The 18,377-nt window shown below is 43.5% G+C and overlaps 1 protein-coding gene across 5 annotated transcripts in view; it reads right to left on the reverse strand.

Annotated features, from left to right (window-relative positions):
* The window catches only part of LOC126262933 (uncharacterized), a 421,675-nt gene that overhangs the window by 164,494 nt on the left and 238,804 nt on the right, over positions 1 to 18,377 (reverse strand). For all 5 annotated transcript variants that reach the window (XM_049959863.1, XM_049959864.1, XM_049959866.1 and 2 more), the window contains exon 2: positions 10,980 to 11,062. In XM_049959863.1, the coding sequence (XP_049815820.1) occupies positions 10,980 to 11,054 (75 nt within the window). In that variant the 5' untranslated portion in view covers positions 11,055 to 11,062. The remainder of the gene's footprint in view (positions 1 to 10,979; positions 11,063 to 18,377) is intronic.

The following is an 18,377-nucleotide window of genomic DNA, read 5'->3' on the forward strand; positions in this document are numbered from 1 at the left end:
AATGAGTGCCAGTGACAGCCTTGTTTCCACGTCGAATTCTGACAACAGATGAATTTAAGTTCACTAAGGACTGTGTTCTGAATTCGCGAAATAGTCATGTCTGGAGAGACGAAAATCCTTCAGGGATTTCATCATCACTTTCAGTTTGATATTAACGTATAGACAGGTATTCTAGATGCCCATGTCATTGGGCCGTACATCTTTCCACATTGAGAGGGGAAAATGCCTTGGAGCCAAATACGGTTAAACACTTGGAGGAGATAGTAGTGTTGTGGACGATTGAAGTGTGGTTTGGTTATAGATTGAATCCTGCATACTTCACCTTCCTACAGAACGTATTGGTCCCTTTATTGGAATCTGTGCCACCAAAGATCTGTCAGGAAATGAGATTTCAGCATGATGGTGCACCACATCACTTCTTACGTGCTGTTTCGAGACATGTCAACAAACTATATGATGAAAGATGGATAGCCCAAGTTGGTCCAATGGCGTGGCCGCCACGATTGCTGGCTTTAATGTTTATGGACACTTCTTGTGGGGTCGCCTGCAAGGTTTAGTTTACGACACTGCTGTAGAAATAGGGGAAGTTCTGCTGGCATGAGTTCTGGACGCTACATCCGAAATTAATACCAGTTGGGATGAAGAGTGTAGACTAGAACATGCTTCGTAGGTACACGTGTGTAACAACGTTGATGGTCGCCAAATCAACCCACTGATGTAATGCATCAGTTCTGTTCAGTACATACAGCATGCTGGTTTGTTTTTGGCTTTGAAATAATGTAAACACATAATTTATCATTGTTAATACATCAAATGTACTTATAAATGGATTTTCCTTTTGTTACCTAACATACCTATATTAGAAGTGTTATGTACTAACTCCCCTATAAATGTCCTAGAAGTTTGCAATAGGCGCCCGGGTTCCCGGGTTCGATTCCCCGCGGGGTCAGGGATTTTCTCTGCCTCGTGATGGCTGGGTGTTGTGTGCTGTCCTTCGGTTAGTTAGGTTTAAGTAGTTCTAAGTTCTAGGGGACTGATGACCATAGATGTTAAGTCCCATAGTGCTCAGAGCCATTTGAACCAACCAGTTTGCAATAGGAATTTCTGGACACCATGTTTTTATACTACATTAGTGGGAAATGATGTCAACATGAATCTCGAAAAGCTCTTGACGGATTTGTTTCAATTACTTACACTATACTCTAATAAATGTTCGGACTGACACGACCTACACATTTTAAATATATTTAGTTTATTAATGTATGTGTACTACATCAAGGGTAACCATATTTCAAAGATTATCGAGAAGCTCCTGAATGATTTAATTCAAAGTTTCGCATGATACTCTAATAAACGTCCGGACAGAGAAAAAATGGTTCAAATGGCTCTGAGCACTATGGGACTTAACATCTGTGGTCATCAGTCCCCTAGAGCTTAGAACTACTTAAACCTAACTAACCTAAGGACATCACACACATCCATGCCCGAGGCAGGATTCGAACCTGCGACCGTAGCAGTCGATCGGTTCCGGACTGAGCGCCTAGAACCGCTACACCACCGCGGCCGGCGAACAGAAAAAGGCTACATATTAATATATATTTATTTTCCATCTCCATGTTCATTTTCCCCGTACCCTATATATAGAGTGGTCCATTGATAGTGACCGGGCCTAATATCTCACGAAATAAGCATCAAACGAAAAAACTACAAAGAACGAAACTTGTCTAGCTTGAAGGGGGAAAGCAGATGGCGCTGTGGTTGGCCCACTAGATGGCGCTGACATAGGTCAAACAGATATCAATTGCGTTTTTTAAATACGAACCCCCATTTTTTATTACATACTCGTGTAGTACGAAATGAAATATGAATGTTTTAGTTGGACTACTTTTTTCGCTTTGTGATACATGGCGCTGTAATAGACACAAACATATAAGTACGTGGTATCACGTAAAATTTCGCCAGTGCGGACGGTATTTGCTTCGTAATACATTATCCGTGTTAAAATGTACCGTGTAACAATTGCGGAAAAGGTCGATATCGTGTTGTTTTATAGCTATTGTGATCAAAATGCCCAACCAGCGTGTGCTATGTAAGCTGCTCGGTATCATGGACGACATCATCCAAGTGTCCGGACCGTTCGCCGAATAATTACGTTATTTAAGGAAACAGGTAGTGTTCTGCCACATGTGAAACGTCAACCACGACCTGCAACAAATGATGATGCCCAAGTAGGTGTCTTAGCTGCTGTCGCGACTAATCCGCAGACGAACTGCGCGAGAATCGGGAATCTCAAAAACGTCGGTGTTGAGAAGGTTACATCAACAACGATTGCACCCGTAAAATATTTGTATGCACCAGGAATTGCATGGTGACGACTTTGAACGTCGTGTACAGTTCTGTCACTGGGCACAAGAGAAATTACGGGACAATGACAGATTTTTTGCACGCATTCTATTTAGCGACGAAGCGTGATTCACCAACAGCGGAAACGTGAACCGGCATAATATGCACTACTGGGCAACAGAAAATCCACGATGGCTGCGACAAGTGGAACATCAGCGACCTTGGCGGGTTAATGTATGGAGCGGCATTATGGAAGGAAGGATAATTGGCCCCCATTTTATCGATGGCAATCTAAATGGTGCAATATATGCTGATTTCCTACGCAATGTTCTACCGATGTTATTACAAGACGTTTCACAGCATGACCGAATGGCGATGTACTTCCAACATGATGGATGTCCGGCACATAGCTCGCGTGCGGTTGAAGCGGTATTGAATAATATATTTCATGACCGGTGGACTGGTCGTCGAAGCACCATACCATGGCCCGCACGTTCACCGGATCTGACGTCCTCGGATTTCTTTTTGTGGAGAAAGTTGAAGGATATTTGCTACCGTGATCCACCGACAACGCCTGACAATATGCGTCAGTGCATTGTCAATGAATGTGCGAACATTACGGAAGGTGAACTACTCGCTGTTGAGAGGAATGTTGTTACACGTATTGCCAGATGCATTGAGGTTGTCGTACATCATTTTGAGCATTTATTGGATTAATGTGGTATTTACAGGTAATCACGCTGTAACAGCATGCGTTCTCAGACATGATAAGTTCACAAAGGTACATGTATCACATTGGAACAACCGAAACAAAATGTTCAAACGTAACTACGTTCCGTATTTTAATTTTAAAAAACCTGCCTGTTTCCAACTGTTCGTCTAAAATTGTGAGCCATATGTGGACATAGAGAGAGAGAAAGGAGAGAGGATGAGCCGGAGAGAATAGAGGGGCGAAGAGATGGGCAGTGAGAGGAGTAGGTGGTGATGGTTAAAAGGAGGAGGAGTAAATGGACAGAATGGGAGGAAGCAGGAGAGTTACAGAGAGAGTGTGGAGGAGGAGTATATGGACAAAGAGAGGGGCAGGGAGGAGATAGACAGACAGAGGGAGGAGAAGAACATTAGAATCTATATGTAATTCTCATAAACATTTAGCAATGGCGAAATACTGAGGGATTCTCCAGTGAAAGTATGTAAACGGAACATTGCCGGAAGAAAAATCATACGCGCTACGACAAGTGAATCAAATGGGTGATGTACTTCTGACAGATAACACACTGAAGAGCGTAATATCGTGTAGGGCCCCCACGAGCGTACAGAAGTACCGCAACACGATGCGGCATGGACTCAACTAATGTCTGAAGTAGGAACTGACACCGTGAATCCTGCAAGGCTGTCAATAAAACCGTAAGAGTACACGTGGTTGAGATCTCTTCTGAACAACACGTTGCAAGACATCCCAGATATGCTCAATGATGTTCACATCTGGGGTGTCTGATGGCCGGCGGAAGAGTGTTCCTGGAACAACTCTGTAGCAATTCTGGACGCGTGGAGAGGTGCATTGTCCTGCTGGAATTGCTCGAGTCCGTCTGAATGCACAATGGACATGAATGGCTGCACATGATCAGACAGGATGCTTATGTACGTGTCACGTGTCAGAGTCGTATCTAGATGTATCGGGGGTCCCATATCACTGCAACTGCACACGACGCACGCCATTACATAGCCTCCACCAGCCTGAACAGTCTCCATGCTGATATGCAGGGCCCGTGGATTCATGAGGTTATGTTCATAACCGCACAGTTCCAACCGCTAGATACAATTTGAAACGAGACTTGTGCGACCAGGCAACACGTTTCCTGTCATCAACAGTCCAATGTCTGTGTTGACGGGCCCAGGCGAGGCATAAAGCTTTTATGTTGTGCAGTCATCATGGGTGCACCAGTAGGCCTTCGGGTCCGAAACCCCATATCGATATTGTTTCGTTGAATGGCTCGCACGCTGACATTTGTTGCTGGCGCAGCATTGCAATCTGCAGCAATTTGCGGAAGGGTTGCACTTCAGTCATGTTGAACGATTGTCTTCAGTTGTCGCTGGTCTCGTTCTTGCAGGATCTTTCTGCAGGAGCAGCGATGTCGTAAATTTGATGTTTTACCGGATTCATGATATTTACGGTACACTCGTGAAATGGTCGTACAGGAAATTCCCCACTTCATTGCTACCTCGGAGATGCTGTGTCCCATCGCTCGTTCGCCGACTAAAACACCACGTTCAGACCCACTTAAATCTTGATAACCTTCAATGTAGGTATTGTGTTCCCGTCACTTCAAGTTTTTATAACGTGTGGTTATAATTAAACTTTCTTTATTTAACACGTCATAACACGGAAACTAATTTTCGTACTAGTACCAATCTGGATAATATTAGTGTCCAGAGTATGGGGTGCTTAATTTCCAAGCGTCACAGCGCCACCGTCCTGTTCTAACTATGGCCAACAAGTGCTGAGATCAGTCATCGTGATTGGTAGTCTCACACTCATGACCAGTTGCAGTGCACTTGTTGTCGTGTCAACATGAGTTTGCACACTAGGAGCGGGGCATTATTTGCGAAGCTCTATTACCAAAACAACAGTAATGCTGCAGCTGCACTTCTCGAAAATCGCCGGCTCAAAGGATTACGGAAGGGTCCTCTTCTCCACCTCTTGGACGGAGCATGACGAAGAATTTCGAATGAACTGGAGAATCGGGCGTCGCTCCGGAAATAGGTCGATAACCGGTTGCACCACAGGTGGTCGATGAAATCGCTGTTGCTATGGCAGACAACTCGCAATTCGCGATCGTCAGGCAGTGCGCCTGCCGTGTCACGACAGTTGAACATGCCGCGGTTCTCTGTACGGAAGTTGCTTCGAACCATTCTGAAATGGTATCCTCACAAGATCCATATCGTACGCACAAAGACGTGTTGAGCTTGCTCTCCACTTTCTCGCAAGGATTGAAGTTGGTGAGGGCTGCCGAGTGTGGTGATCTTCACCTCCAGCCACCGTGCGTGCCGTTCCTCTGTATGGTGAACGTGTTACCGTATGGTGTGGCGTCACGGCTACGTTCATCATTGGCCCATTCTTTTTTGAACATGTTGGAGCTCAAGAACCAAAGACGTGCAGCATGACTGGCCAGTGTTACTGCAATATGCTGCGTTAACATTTCTTACGCGCCCTACAGGAGAGAGACGCATTGACCTCAACAGTTTCCACGAAAGATGGGGCCCCATCGCACACTCGTGAAGTTCGCCTGCTTCTCCGAAACACACTTGGAAACAATCAAATTATCAGCAGATCGTTTCCAAATGCTTGGCCGGCGCGATCACATGATCTCACACCCTGTGATATCTGGTTGTGGAGCTACCTGAAGGACAGGGTTTACCAGGGGAACATCCACACACATGTGCTGATCTGAAGCGTAGCATATCAACAGAGGTGGCCAGCATACCGACGGACATGCTTTGCTCTGCAGTGTAGAATGAAATCCTGTGCTTTCAGACCCTCCTGGACTGATGGGCGCCATATTGAGTTCTTTTTGTAGCGGTAATGTTACCGGTATGTAATGATATGATGTACCGAAGCAGCACATTAAATGTGTTCCAACTGAATTGATTCTGCATTATTTCTCTTCCCCATGTCGTTGATATCAATGCAACAAAGTTTGGTTCAAATGGTTCAAATGGCTCTGAGCACTATGGGACTCAACTGCTGTGGTCATAAGTCCCCTAGAACTTAGAACTACTTAAACCTAACTAACCTAAGGACATCACACACATCCATGCCCGAGGCAGGATTCGAATCTGCGACCGTAGCGGTCGTGCGGTTCCAGACTGTAGCGCCTTTAACCGCTCGGCCACTCCGAAAGTTTGGTCCTGATACGGTAATTAGTTGCCGTGTTAGAACGTTTTAAATAGTAAAAGTTTAATTATAACCACCTGGTATATGTGGAATTGTCCGCAGGAGATATATAGGCTAGCAGAAAATGGTCTGTATTGGCCTAACTAAAATAAATATACTAAATCAGCGGAAATAATGTCGTAGTTGTAAAATTTAATGTCTTAAACTCTAAAATCAGTTAGCAACACTTTTCTCTTTTTAAGACACCCTTCTCATTGAAAGGAAATATTACTTCCTTTCACATATTTTCCCTGGTAAAATACTAGCAGAAGACCGGAAGCTACTACTCGACATGAACATATCCTATTTCAGTACATATAGGGTATAAAAAGTTACGTATACAAAACTTAGAGCGTTTAGAGGAGAAAATAGAAAAACTTTTTTAGATGACATAAAAGCCAGAGGTGCACTGTTTCGCAGCGACGGATTCATGGAGGTTTGGACATTAGTGATGCTCAGAGACTGTGTTTAAACCGTCTTTAGATGAATACTGGTTTCGAGTTGTTGCTGGAACGGTCGTCACTACATTAACACACAAATGGTATCTGGGTGTTAATAGTTGTATAACACGCTCCACATACTCACAAGAGGAGGCCATGGCGTTGGGATCACAGATTTACTTCAAACTTCGTACACCTACAACAGGCCATTAAAAAAACATATGTGCAAGTAGTAAGGTGCACTACCGTGGCAATTCCGAGAAAAGCGCAACAGAAGTTTTACGCATCTGTTATGTACCTCACGTAGCTGTGCAGAACGTTATAGTTCATGGGAGTCGGGCGATTAGCGTTCGAAATTCATCATACGGATGTGTATAAAACGGCGGTTCGAGCCCCACTCGAACTTAGCTATTAATCTCTTTTTTTCATCACTCGACATATTATTTAATTTGTGTAACGTTTGAGAGGTAATATAATGATATGTGTATTTGTGTGAAGTACTTGGATCAAGTTTCAATTTATGTTTTCCACGTCTGTATGACAAATACCATCCTGCAATGTGTGATGTCGAGAGCTCATTCGACGAGTAGCTGTACATTACTTTTGTGATCTGCCACATTGTGACTTATTATATCACTGACTGTGAATAACTTTATTCGCATAATTATTTACGGAGATCTGACTTGGGCTTTCCGAGCTTGTCCCTTGTCCTTGAAATTCACTACAACTTCATGAAAACTCACGCGGTTTTGCTTCATTATATTACCTCTCAAGTGTCATATAAATTGAATAACGCAACCAGAGATGAAAAACTTTAGTTTAAGAAGCAGAAGCTTACAAGACTCCAGCCATGGCCTCGCTCACGACCTTCTTGGTAGGCACGAACGCTAATCGCTTCACCACAGTGACCTCCTACAGACGATCAAATGGTTCAAATGGCTCTGAGCACTATGGGACTCAACATCTGAGGTCATTAGTGCCCTAGAACTTAAAACTACTTAAACCTAACTAAACTAAGGACATCACAAACATCCATGTGTGTGAAATCTTATGGGACTCAACTGCTGAGGTCATCAGTCACTAAGCTTACACACTACTTAACCTAAATTATCCTAAGGACAAACACACCCATGCCCGAGAGAGGACTCCAGCTTCCGCCAGGACCAGCCACACAGACACACATCCATGCCCGAGGCAGGATTCGAACCTGCGACCGTTGCAGTCGCGCGGTACCAGTCTGAAGCGCCTAGAACTGCTCGGCCACAGCGGCCGGCCTACAGACGATCCCTTCGTATAAGTTCATCAGTTCCATAATAGACGCGTAAGAGTTCTGCAGTGATTTTCTCTGAATTTCCAGAGCAGTGCACCTTTCTACTTGCACATTATGTAACAACATAATGGTCAACTAATGGTCTACAAAGTTTTGAAGTAAATCCGTAATCCCAGCGTCGTGGTCTCCGTTTGTCAGATGTTTCACGAATGAAGTTGCAGCTTCTATCAAACGCGCTACCAACTCTTCTGGCATGTCTGCCAGCGCCTCGTACCACAAACGCTTCATCCCCCAACAGGAAAAGAAATCCGTATTAGTGAGAGAACGTGGTGGACCACCACTCCCAATCCAACCATCAGGAGGAACATTGCCCAAATGTTCTATGATGTGTAGAGCAAACAGTTGCAGGGACCGTCATGAGACAGAGTCTCATCACCCATCAAGAATATGTAGACGCATGTGCAAAATTACATGTAAAAACAAAAGAAAATATGCAAATATGCAATAAAAATATAATTATTTATCAAAGAACGTGGACGCTGCTAGCAGTAATGAAAAGTCACTTTTACTGCCGGTAAGATGTGGCTGTGTTGCAAACCAAGTATCAGTGTCAGCAAGCTGTATACAAAGCAGTAAAAACAACTGTGATCTTTGGCCTAATGGAGATACAGTGTGAGATCCTTCAATGACTCATAGCAGCGAAACAGTGAACCCGTGAAACTTTTGTCACATAAAAAAGTAGTTTTTTAATCTGCTCTAAACACTCTAGATTCCTGTATACGTAGGATTTTTAAACCCAGTATATATTGTGGTGTCACCGCTAGACACCACACTTGCTAGGTGGTAGCTTTAAATCGGCCGCGGTCCATTAGTACATGTCGGACCCGCGTGTCGCCACTGTGTGATCGTAGACCGAGCGCCACCCCACGGCAGGTCTCGAGAGACGTACGAGCGCTCGCCCCAGTTGTACGGACGACATTGCTAGCGACTACACGTACGAAGCCTTTCTCTCATTTGCCGAGAGACCGTTAGAATAGCCTTCAGCTAAGTCCATGGCTACGACCTAGCAAGGCGCCATTTGTACCATTGCATGTATCTCAAGATAGTCTCACTTGTATCATCAAGAATGCTGTATACCAAAGGACGATATAAAAGTTAAGTGTTCTAGTAGCTACGTTCTTTTCTTTATCACATTCATTACGAATCCTGTTCCAGACTTCGCGCCAGTCGGCGTGTGTGTACGTGTGCCCTTTCGGCTACCCGTCACTGTGGACTGGCTGCCTTGTCAGTCCACTACATATATAATACGTAAATAGAGAGAGTATTATTACTTGAATCATAAAACGAGCCGTTCCTTATGATGAAAATGATTTTTACGAGTAAAAGCTGAAATACAGCGAATCAGTTGGCAACAGGTTATACAGGATGGTGTATCCTGACGGCATACAGCACTCCGAGAGAGCCGCCTCATGTTCGGGACAGTGATGAATGTAAACATCATTCTGCTCATACCATTCACCCAATTTAAGTTGTACCACTCGACTTGAATCTAGCAAACATCTCGGAAATCGTGACGTATTCCGAAAGACACTCCAGATATGTGTAACAAAGATGTTTATAAATATCAATGATGCGTGAGAATCCACCAGCAATTTAAACTGTGCTATTATGTACAAACAAATTACTACCTCGGGAGCCGCTATATATTCCAAGTATAACTTAACGTCATACTTCACTTAATGAAGTTTCACTGCAAATCGTAGTTACTGAAATTTTTTATAAAGTAATATTCCAACAAATCACATCTGTTGTTGTTGTTGTGGTCTTCAGTCCTGAGACTGGTTTGATGCAGCTCTCCATGCTACTCTATCCTGTGCAAGCTTCTTCATCTCCCAGTACCTACTGCAACCTACATCCTTCTGAATCTGCTTAGTGTATACATCTCTTGGTCTCCCTCTACGATTTTTACCCTCCACGCTGCCCTCCAATGCTAAATTTGTGATCCCTTGATGCCTCAAAACATGTCCTACCAACCGATCCCTTCTTCTAGTCAAGTTGTGCCACAAACTTCTCTTCTCCCCAATCCTATTCAATACCTCCTCATTAGTTACGTGATCTACCCACCATATCTTCAGCATTCTTCTGTAGCACCACATTTCGAAAGCTTCTATTCTCTTCTTGTCCAAACTAGTTATCGTCCATGTTTCACTTCCATACATGGCTACACTCCATACAAATACAAATCACATCTACGTCATGCAAATTCTGCAAAAAGCGCCGCATCCGTCATTATTCGATACTAATTTAGTAATTATCTGCAAGAGGCTCTACCAAAGCGTTTGATTACTGTTGCCAAATTTCCTTCCCTTAGAACTAATATTGAATTTTACTCATTTTTCCCTACAATTAACTATGACTTCACCATTATATTCAACAAATTTTGGCCGAAAACACTGTAACAAAAAAAAAAGTTGGCGTTTGTTCCTTAATTTGCCTGCTCGATATATTGTTCCCAATATAATGGTGTCATGAAATGTCTGTATCATATATGGTTTAAGATACCCTACCTCAATTACAAGTACAATGTCTAGTTAATACTTATCTATTCAATGGTTTTGCATGAGGTCGCCGCGAGGTTATTAAGCTGACTATTACATTTTATAAAATATCAGCATACTGGCAGTTCAAATATCAACACTGCATGTTTCCACAGTGAGGAGCTGGGGACTGTGGAGGTCACTGTTGATATGAGACATCACTCACATGTCATGAGGGAAAATAACTAGCTTACTTTATCCATTGGAGAATCATTTTGGCAGTAGCCCTGACTGAACGTTGTCTCCCGCATTACGTTCACATTCAGTTGCGGTATATCATTTTAATACTGCTGCACAGGGACTACAGTTATAGGACGCTGGATTTGGAACATTCAGAAGTGATCAATCAGCAGAAATCGACGAGAAGATTATTTTTTTGATCTATTATAACTATATACCTGGAGACTTATGGCAACGAGGTACCCAAGCACCACCAGGACCAAGACGAAATTCTTCTCCACTGCTACCGCCATAATTTATTCTGAAACGAAAAGAGATAAATGTAAATAATACATCTCTATACATAAAACAATGGTCATAGAAACATCATTTGCACTTCCACTCAGAAACAACAATCGCCATAAAAAGAGCTGCACCCACAAGGACAATGAAGAGTGCGAACACTCTTGATAGGCAAGTAGATAGTACCATACGCACGAAATGATTACACTTTCAACGTGGACCAACATGTAGTGTGCTACATGGGAAAAAATTTACTTGTTAGTACGTCAGGCCCCCGATTGTGAATACAAGCATCATGACGTGCGGCGTGGAGATTTACAAGTCTCAGATATTTTATTGTGATTATCCATCCCACGCCGCTAGTAACTGAGCGTACAGATCCTACAGATTGCTGGGTGGAGGTGGAGTCCTCGTGAAAGACTCTATGGCACCCCACACATTCTCGACCGGGAAGAGATCCGGCGATGTGGCTGACCGTGGCAGAATATTCACAGTTTAAATGCACATTCGGCATGTGGCAGCGGTTTGAGGACTAGAACTGACCGTTGAAACAGGGCAGGGGCGTGGACGTTCACGAACAACTGAGCTACAGCCTGCTGGGCTTCATTCAGGTATCGTGCAGCTGCTGCAGAACTCTTTAGGGACACTAATGGTGAATGGGCACTATAGGATAACGCTCCCCACATCATCACACCAGAATGGCGGAACGTGTGATGGGATATCACAAACCACTCTTCATGAGGCACTCCACTGCACCTCCAGACACATATACGGTGGTTGTCGCCTCCAAGGTAAAAGTGCGCGACTCGTCATTGAAAATGATCTGCTGCCAGTTCGCACTGCACCACGGCAGTGGTTGCTGACACCAGTTGAGTGGGGCGCAATGCTGTGGGGATGTGAGTGGCTGGAGTCATAATGGTTGGCGTGTGCAGCGAGCCCTGCGTCATGCACGGTACTAGCACTTGATAGGTTGTTGCACAGACGGCAGAACTGCCCCCTGAATGGCCCCTATCATTCCCGTCGGATCTGCTCGCGTTTGGCGGACAGCCTTTCGGTGCTCCCTCTATACGGTGCACATTGGACGTCCACGTCCCATATGTCGTGCATGTGTGCCTTCCTGTATCCATTGCTGCCAGAAATCGGGAATGGTGGTTTCCGTACGACCGGTGTAGAACACAGTATGGCGACAAGGCTACCCCGCCTCCCGCAATCCCACGATACGGTCTTCCTGAAACTCGTCCAGATGGGCAGCCTACTGTGATTACGTAGGCTTTCCCGGCATAATAAGTCTTGAAAGTCTCTTCGGGTTTGCTGCCGGATCCTAAAATCAACTTGACCTGATATTTCGGCGATCCAACTGGTTTCCATCTTCAGGAAAATGCTGCTTCTGCTGATGAGTCCTGCTGACAACTGACGCCAGGCTGGAAATCGACGTCCTATATGGGCCACCGTTCAGTACACGGCGCATGCACTGCCCATCACGGTTGCTGCCCTCCAAGACAGGGAAGTGGCGTCGCCCTTAGTGGAACACTGCTGCCAACGATATATCGCACTCAGGGCCGCACCGAAGAACGCTCAATTTTGATGCGAGATAACACAGGATTCCATGTCTTGCTAAGGGGAAACCCATTGTCTCTGTTGATTAAATTATCAGCCAACCTTATTTCAATCGCCTCTTTATAGACACTGTTCCAAAAACCGGAAATATTGGCAACTATCACAGTTTCATCAAATTTCATACTGTGTCCCTCGTTTAAGCAGTGTTCTGCTACTGCCGATTTTTCCGGCTGTTGTAGCCTCGTATGGCGGCGATGTTCCACACACCTGTCATGCGCTGTGCGAATCGAACGGCCAATGTAAGCTTTCCCACCTTGACACAGAATTTTGTGCACACTGGGTTTCCTACGCCCCAAATCATCTTTCACAGAACCGAGCAGTACCCTAATCTTAGAAGGTGGACGGAACTCACCCTTAATATTAAAATTCCTTAAAATTCGTCCAGTCTTAAACGATAAGCCTCCAGCATTTATCGCGCCTCATTAGATTGTCGTTAAGTTGTTATTTCACGCTAGTGAATAAATTCGAAAAGAATCCCTATCAACAGATTTATTCCTCCCTGCTGACAACAACAGAACTATTAATGGGCATAAAGCGGATAACAGGAAATATTTATACTTCGTCCTTTTCTTCTTTTTCTGCTATGATCTGCAATCTCATCATAATCGATAGCGGCAGATCAGCACTGACAACCGCAAATGAGTAATTGTCCTAATTCTAACACAATTTCATACGTACTTTTAACTAACTGTTATGCAACAGTTGGCTGCCATTTCAATAATGTTAGATCTATTTACATTTTATTATAAAATAACTATGGAAAGTCAATCAAGTCACGAGTTCCGCCGGGATATTCAGGCAGAAAAATAAATAATTTCGCTCTATATACTGCAACATGTAAGGAAAGATACGATTTATTACTAAATTATGTTTTTACAATTTTTCGGATGTTAAAACATTAAACTTTGACTACAACACCATTTACATTCATCTACATAGAAAATGAGAACTATGTATAATCAGTTATCTTATTTGAAAGTAATGTATTTTTAACTTTTTTGTTATGAAGGACGTCTTCCAAACGTATACCACTGCACCCTACAGACTTGACAATGTATAATTAATTTGATACTGAATGCCTCTCTTTTACGGATTTCTCATTGCTCTATGAGCTTCCGACCTATAATATTACATTTTCTCTTTTCGGAATTCTCACTGCCTTCGAGATTTCAATAAACAACACTCTAAAGATTTAGTTGTGTGAACGTGATAAATTGCGGTGCCCTTTGTTTCCGAATTCCTTGCATTTCAGCAACATTTAGTGTGACACTCATTTAAGTTGTCCATGGTCTACATACATCAGCTGAGGTGATTGTTAGCAGAGTTTCTACTAACAAGCCATCGCCGATTCCCACCGACATCTTTGTCCACTCCGATCTCGTGCGCCTTCTATAACGATGCCGCCATAACTAAAAGTTAAGCCTTAATCCTTTGCTCGTTCTTTAATTCATAATGTCACAGCATGACAGTTCGTAGCCCTTCAAATAAACTGTCTCTGCTTCCGTCAGAAAGTCTGTAAACGTTATGTGCTACAGATTATAAAGGAACAGGGCAATAACTGTTGCAGTATAGTAAATCTCTAACAAATCAGGTAAAACATCTTGATGAGTGGTTTTAGATTATAAATGCTGATTTAAGGTACTGTTTAACTCTAAAGTATGTAATTCGACAAATGCAAAACAACACTTTAAACCCACTCGAAAGTCATTAGAGACAACGTCCATATAAAAGTCACTCATAAAAGTGAACAGATTTTTAGGGATGAATTTACATTGTAGAATGCCTACTTGAAGATACATTATTTGTCCCAGATTTCTTGCTAACGGAACTAGATCTAGGCAACGAAAGCCTATAAGAGACAGACTGTACTGAGAATCAGCTACTTGATTATTTTTGAGTCAATACATGAGATGTAAATGCATGAGACGGACCATATCTTGATAGGTTGCCTCAGTTGCCAAAATCAGGCACTTCATATGCATAGAAGCCCCGGATTTTAGACTCATATCAGCGACAGAGGTTGAGAGGAAAGAACGGGGAGATGTCGTCAGACGTTCCGTGTATGGGAATGAAGCATAACGTCCTAGACTGAAGTCAAGACTGTGTTATCTCCTTACAACAGCACGAATTGCATCATCTTCCGCTCAACGAATGAAACTGTGACGAAGCAAGGAGCCCGCAGGACGTACACAAAACCTGAATAGCCTGCTGCTGGCTTTCAGTTGTCTTGCCAGACGTGGGAGACAAAAGGACAGAGTGCCAGCTGGTGTGACGCTACGCAGAAAAGAGCTTGGCGAGGTGAGTATAGGTTCCTGAATGTCTAACGTTTATATGAAGAAAACTTCGAGGTGCAGAACACCTCTTGGTCAACGCTAAACAATCTGTAACCAGCACGCTGAATCATTTCGTTTCAGCAGATGTACGAGGCTGCAAGACTGACGAATTCTGGACTTCAAAATTCATGTGATGTTTAGAAATCTTCATCATGTTCCATAAACAAGTTGTAAATTTGCAGATTAGCAAATTACCTTAATAGACTGTCTTGGATGGGTAAATCGTGATAATAACAGTAATAATAACCGTCCATTTTCTTGAAATATACAAAAGTGAAAGAGTCTTTACTGCTAATACAAGTGTTTGTAACACATTCACATACGCAACCATGTCTCGTTTGTCTTTTATAGAGTCCATATCTTAGCGACTATCAGTGATCGAAACTAATCATCACATCCACCCTTCTCCTCTATAACATTTTGAAATCTGCTGGGGACACTTTCAATGAGGTGTCTGAATGTCTATAGAGGAATGGCAGTCCATTCTTCCTCGACATCCGAAACGCTTGGGCCTGAAATGGAGTCCAAGTTCTAACTCAGCCTGAAGGAGTTCCCACGGAGTTCAGTTCGGAACTCAGAGCAGGCAAGTTCACTTCAGGACTGTTACTGTCCACAAACAGTTGTCTCAAAAATGCTGATTCATGACAGAGAGCGTTGTAATTTTGATAAACAATCATGATCTCCGAATAGTTCCTCTATTGTATGCAGTACGTAATGCTGCATAATGTATTCTCTTCCTTTCGCATTTAGCGTTTTCTTAAGCACAATAAGGCGACTACACACGAAGCACGGAAATTCTAATCCGGCCTCGTGTGTACTTCACTGTTGGCACTACAGACGATGCCAGGTAACATTCTGCAGACATTCGCCAAATCAAAACGGGACCATCTGAGTGTTACAGTGCACAGCGTAATTCACCACTCCAAATCAGTCGTTCCTACATACCCATTGGCCAGTGGCGTTGCTCTTTTCATCACCTCAAGTGTCACATAGCACTGAGTACAGGACCACTGAACCACATTTTTTTTGACTCCCTAAACTCAGTCATTCTATGCGCTGGACTGCTGGTAGCACTTAGAAACATAACAGTGATTCTTGCCGCTGATTTCATGCGATCATCCTCCGCTATGCTCGACGGTCCCTGGCCGTCGGTACTTCAGATCACCCCGGTGCGGGTTTCTCTGTCGTTGTTATTTCTCATTTCCACTTCACAATCACATAAGCAACTGTCAACTTGGGCAGCCTTAGAAAGGTTGAAATGGCTTTGATAGATTGATTAACCAGGTGACACCCAACGCCCTAGTACACGTTCGAAGTCACTGAGCTCTCGTGGCTAACGAGCGCTGCTGTTACTGGCTCTCTACGGTCAACACAATACGTCCCAACTCCTTCTACGCTGACGGATAGGCCTTTCATGACATATAGTGGACAACTGAGCATTACATAGGGGTGTGTGTATGTTTAAAAGATAGAGCGTCTTTAAAAAGTTGAGAGAGTGGACAGTTATCTGAAGAGCAGTGTGTCTAAAAATTTTGTTAGTGAACACATTCGAATAGTGTCAAGTAATGTGTACTGCACTACAATGTAGTTCCTTCGTCTTACTCAGCTAACCAAATGTAGTAAATGTGTGGAATTGTTTCTTAGTGAACTGGAGCAACAAGTAAACATACTAGATCTACAACTTTGCTTCCGCCTTTTTTATTGTGAAAAACTTACAAAAAACTATGATTCATACTCTTTCCCATCGCTGGCCACTACATTCACCCATCTTTCGGATAGTATACGAATCCCGTGGCGGAAGAAATGGGCGTGTTTTGTGGTGATCCATGAATCGATTCAATTTTACACTTCTTCGTATGATCGGAAGTGCTGGTCAGCCAGACTGTATGTCACTGATCGAAAAGGGTGGTAGTCAGAGAGAGCAACGCATGGAGAATACGGCGGGGAGGGATAGGACTTCTCATTTCAACATTTCCATGTTTATTTTGACGGGTTTTGCGACATGGGGTCGAGCTCTGACCTGCTGCAAAATTACCTTTACGTTTCTACCGCTGTATTGCAGCCGTTTGTGTTTCAGTTTGTGAATCACATTTCCGTGTACACTCAAAGTCGTGTGGAACTAATAATATTAATAATAATAATAATAAACAAATAAAATTTCACTTACAGTTTCAAGAAACTGTAAATCCCAATAAACATTAAGATCTATGGAGATTACTGTGAAAAGGAACGGAAGTGTTCCATTTGCGTTTTTTCTTTGCTTCGTTTTCGAAACAACTTGAACCATTGGCCCGGTCTTCAATTTTCACTGCATGAGCAGTGTCACACGCTTCCACTAGAAGTCTGTATCTGTCGTGATAGGAACTGTTGCTTCGGCATACTGTTGGGATACGTTTGTGTGCAGCAGTTGTGTGCGTCCCAGAGAGTGAGCGAGAAGATGTTGGGCGGCTGTCAGATAACGCTGCCCGCACAAGTGGCGACTTCAGGGCCGAACTTCGCTCCCCAGAGGAAGGCGGCAACAGCTGCAGAAATGGACACCGGCCATTCTACACGCCGGTCTCTGCACACCTCCAGCAGTTCCCTGACAACAATAGCTTCCAGCTTCCCAGCAGTAAGAGATTTCTTGGACTTCACACCTCCCGCAGAAACCCCTGCGTTAACGGAAAAATTTTTAGGAATTGAAGAAGACATGCTGGAAACATAGATGATGATACAACCATAACTCTCCGTTAATGCTCCTAACGCAAATGTAGTCCACAACAGCAATTACTTGGTGTTTATAATAATGAAACATGTGGGAGACTTCCTTCCTCGTTGTTTGCTTGACGGAGCACTGTGACATAAGAGGAATAGAATTTTCCGACACGATTATGAAGGAGGCAGAGCCTAAAGGGATGAACCAATACAACTAAATTTCGCACCTAGAGCTACTGTACACCCATTGTTGTAGCTGAAAATTAGACCCGGTGCGAATAGCAAACTGTGTCTTTCATATCAATGTAAAGGACGGCACATATGTACGTAGTTCCGAAAACTTCATAGCGAGAGTGGTACGACTCCGGCATACACCAGTAGATGTTTCTCGTGACAGTTCTCAGCCGGCGCTTCAGTAATGGAATGTTTAGACGACGCTAGCATTGATTTGAATGTGAGTGCTGGCTGCCTCCTCTACGCCCACAAGAAACAAGTCGTTAGACAGTGTCTAGCGTGATGTGAACAACAGTTATCCACAAGTCTGAAGACTCTGTTAACAGTTAATAACCTAATGATGTACAAGAACGTATTGAACATTTTACCCACTGATCGTATAATGACAAATGTTGAAAACTGACAAGTTTTCTTGCGTTACCATCCCCCGCAGCAAGCACAGTAATACTTGTTTTG

The sequence above is a fragment of the Schistocerca nitens genome, chromosome 6 (genome assembly GCF_023898315.1).
Source record: "Schistocerca nitens isolate TAMUIC-IGC-003100 chromosome 6, iqSchNite1.1, whole genome shotgun sequence".
Taxonomy (NCBI): Eukaryota; Metazoa; Arthropoda; class Insecta; order Orthoptera; family Acrididae; genus Schistocerca; species Schistocerca nitens.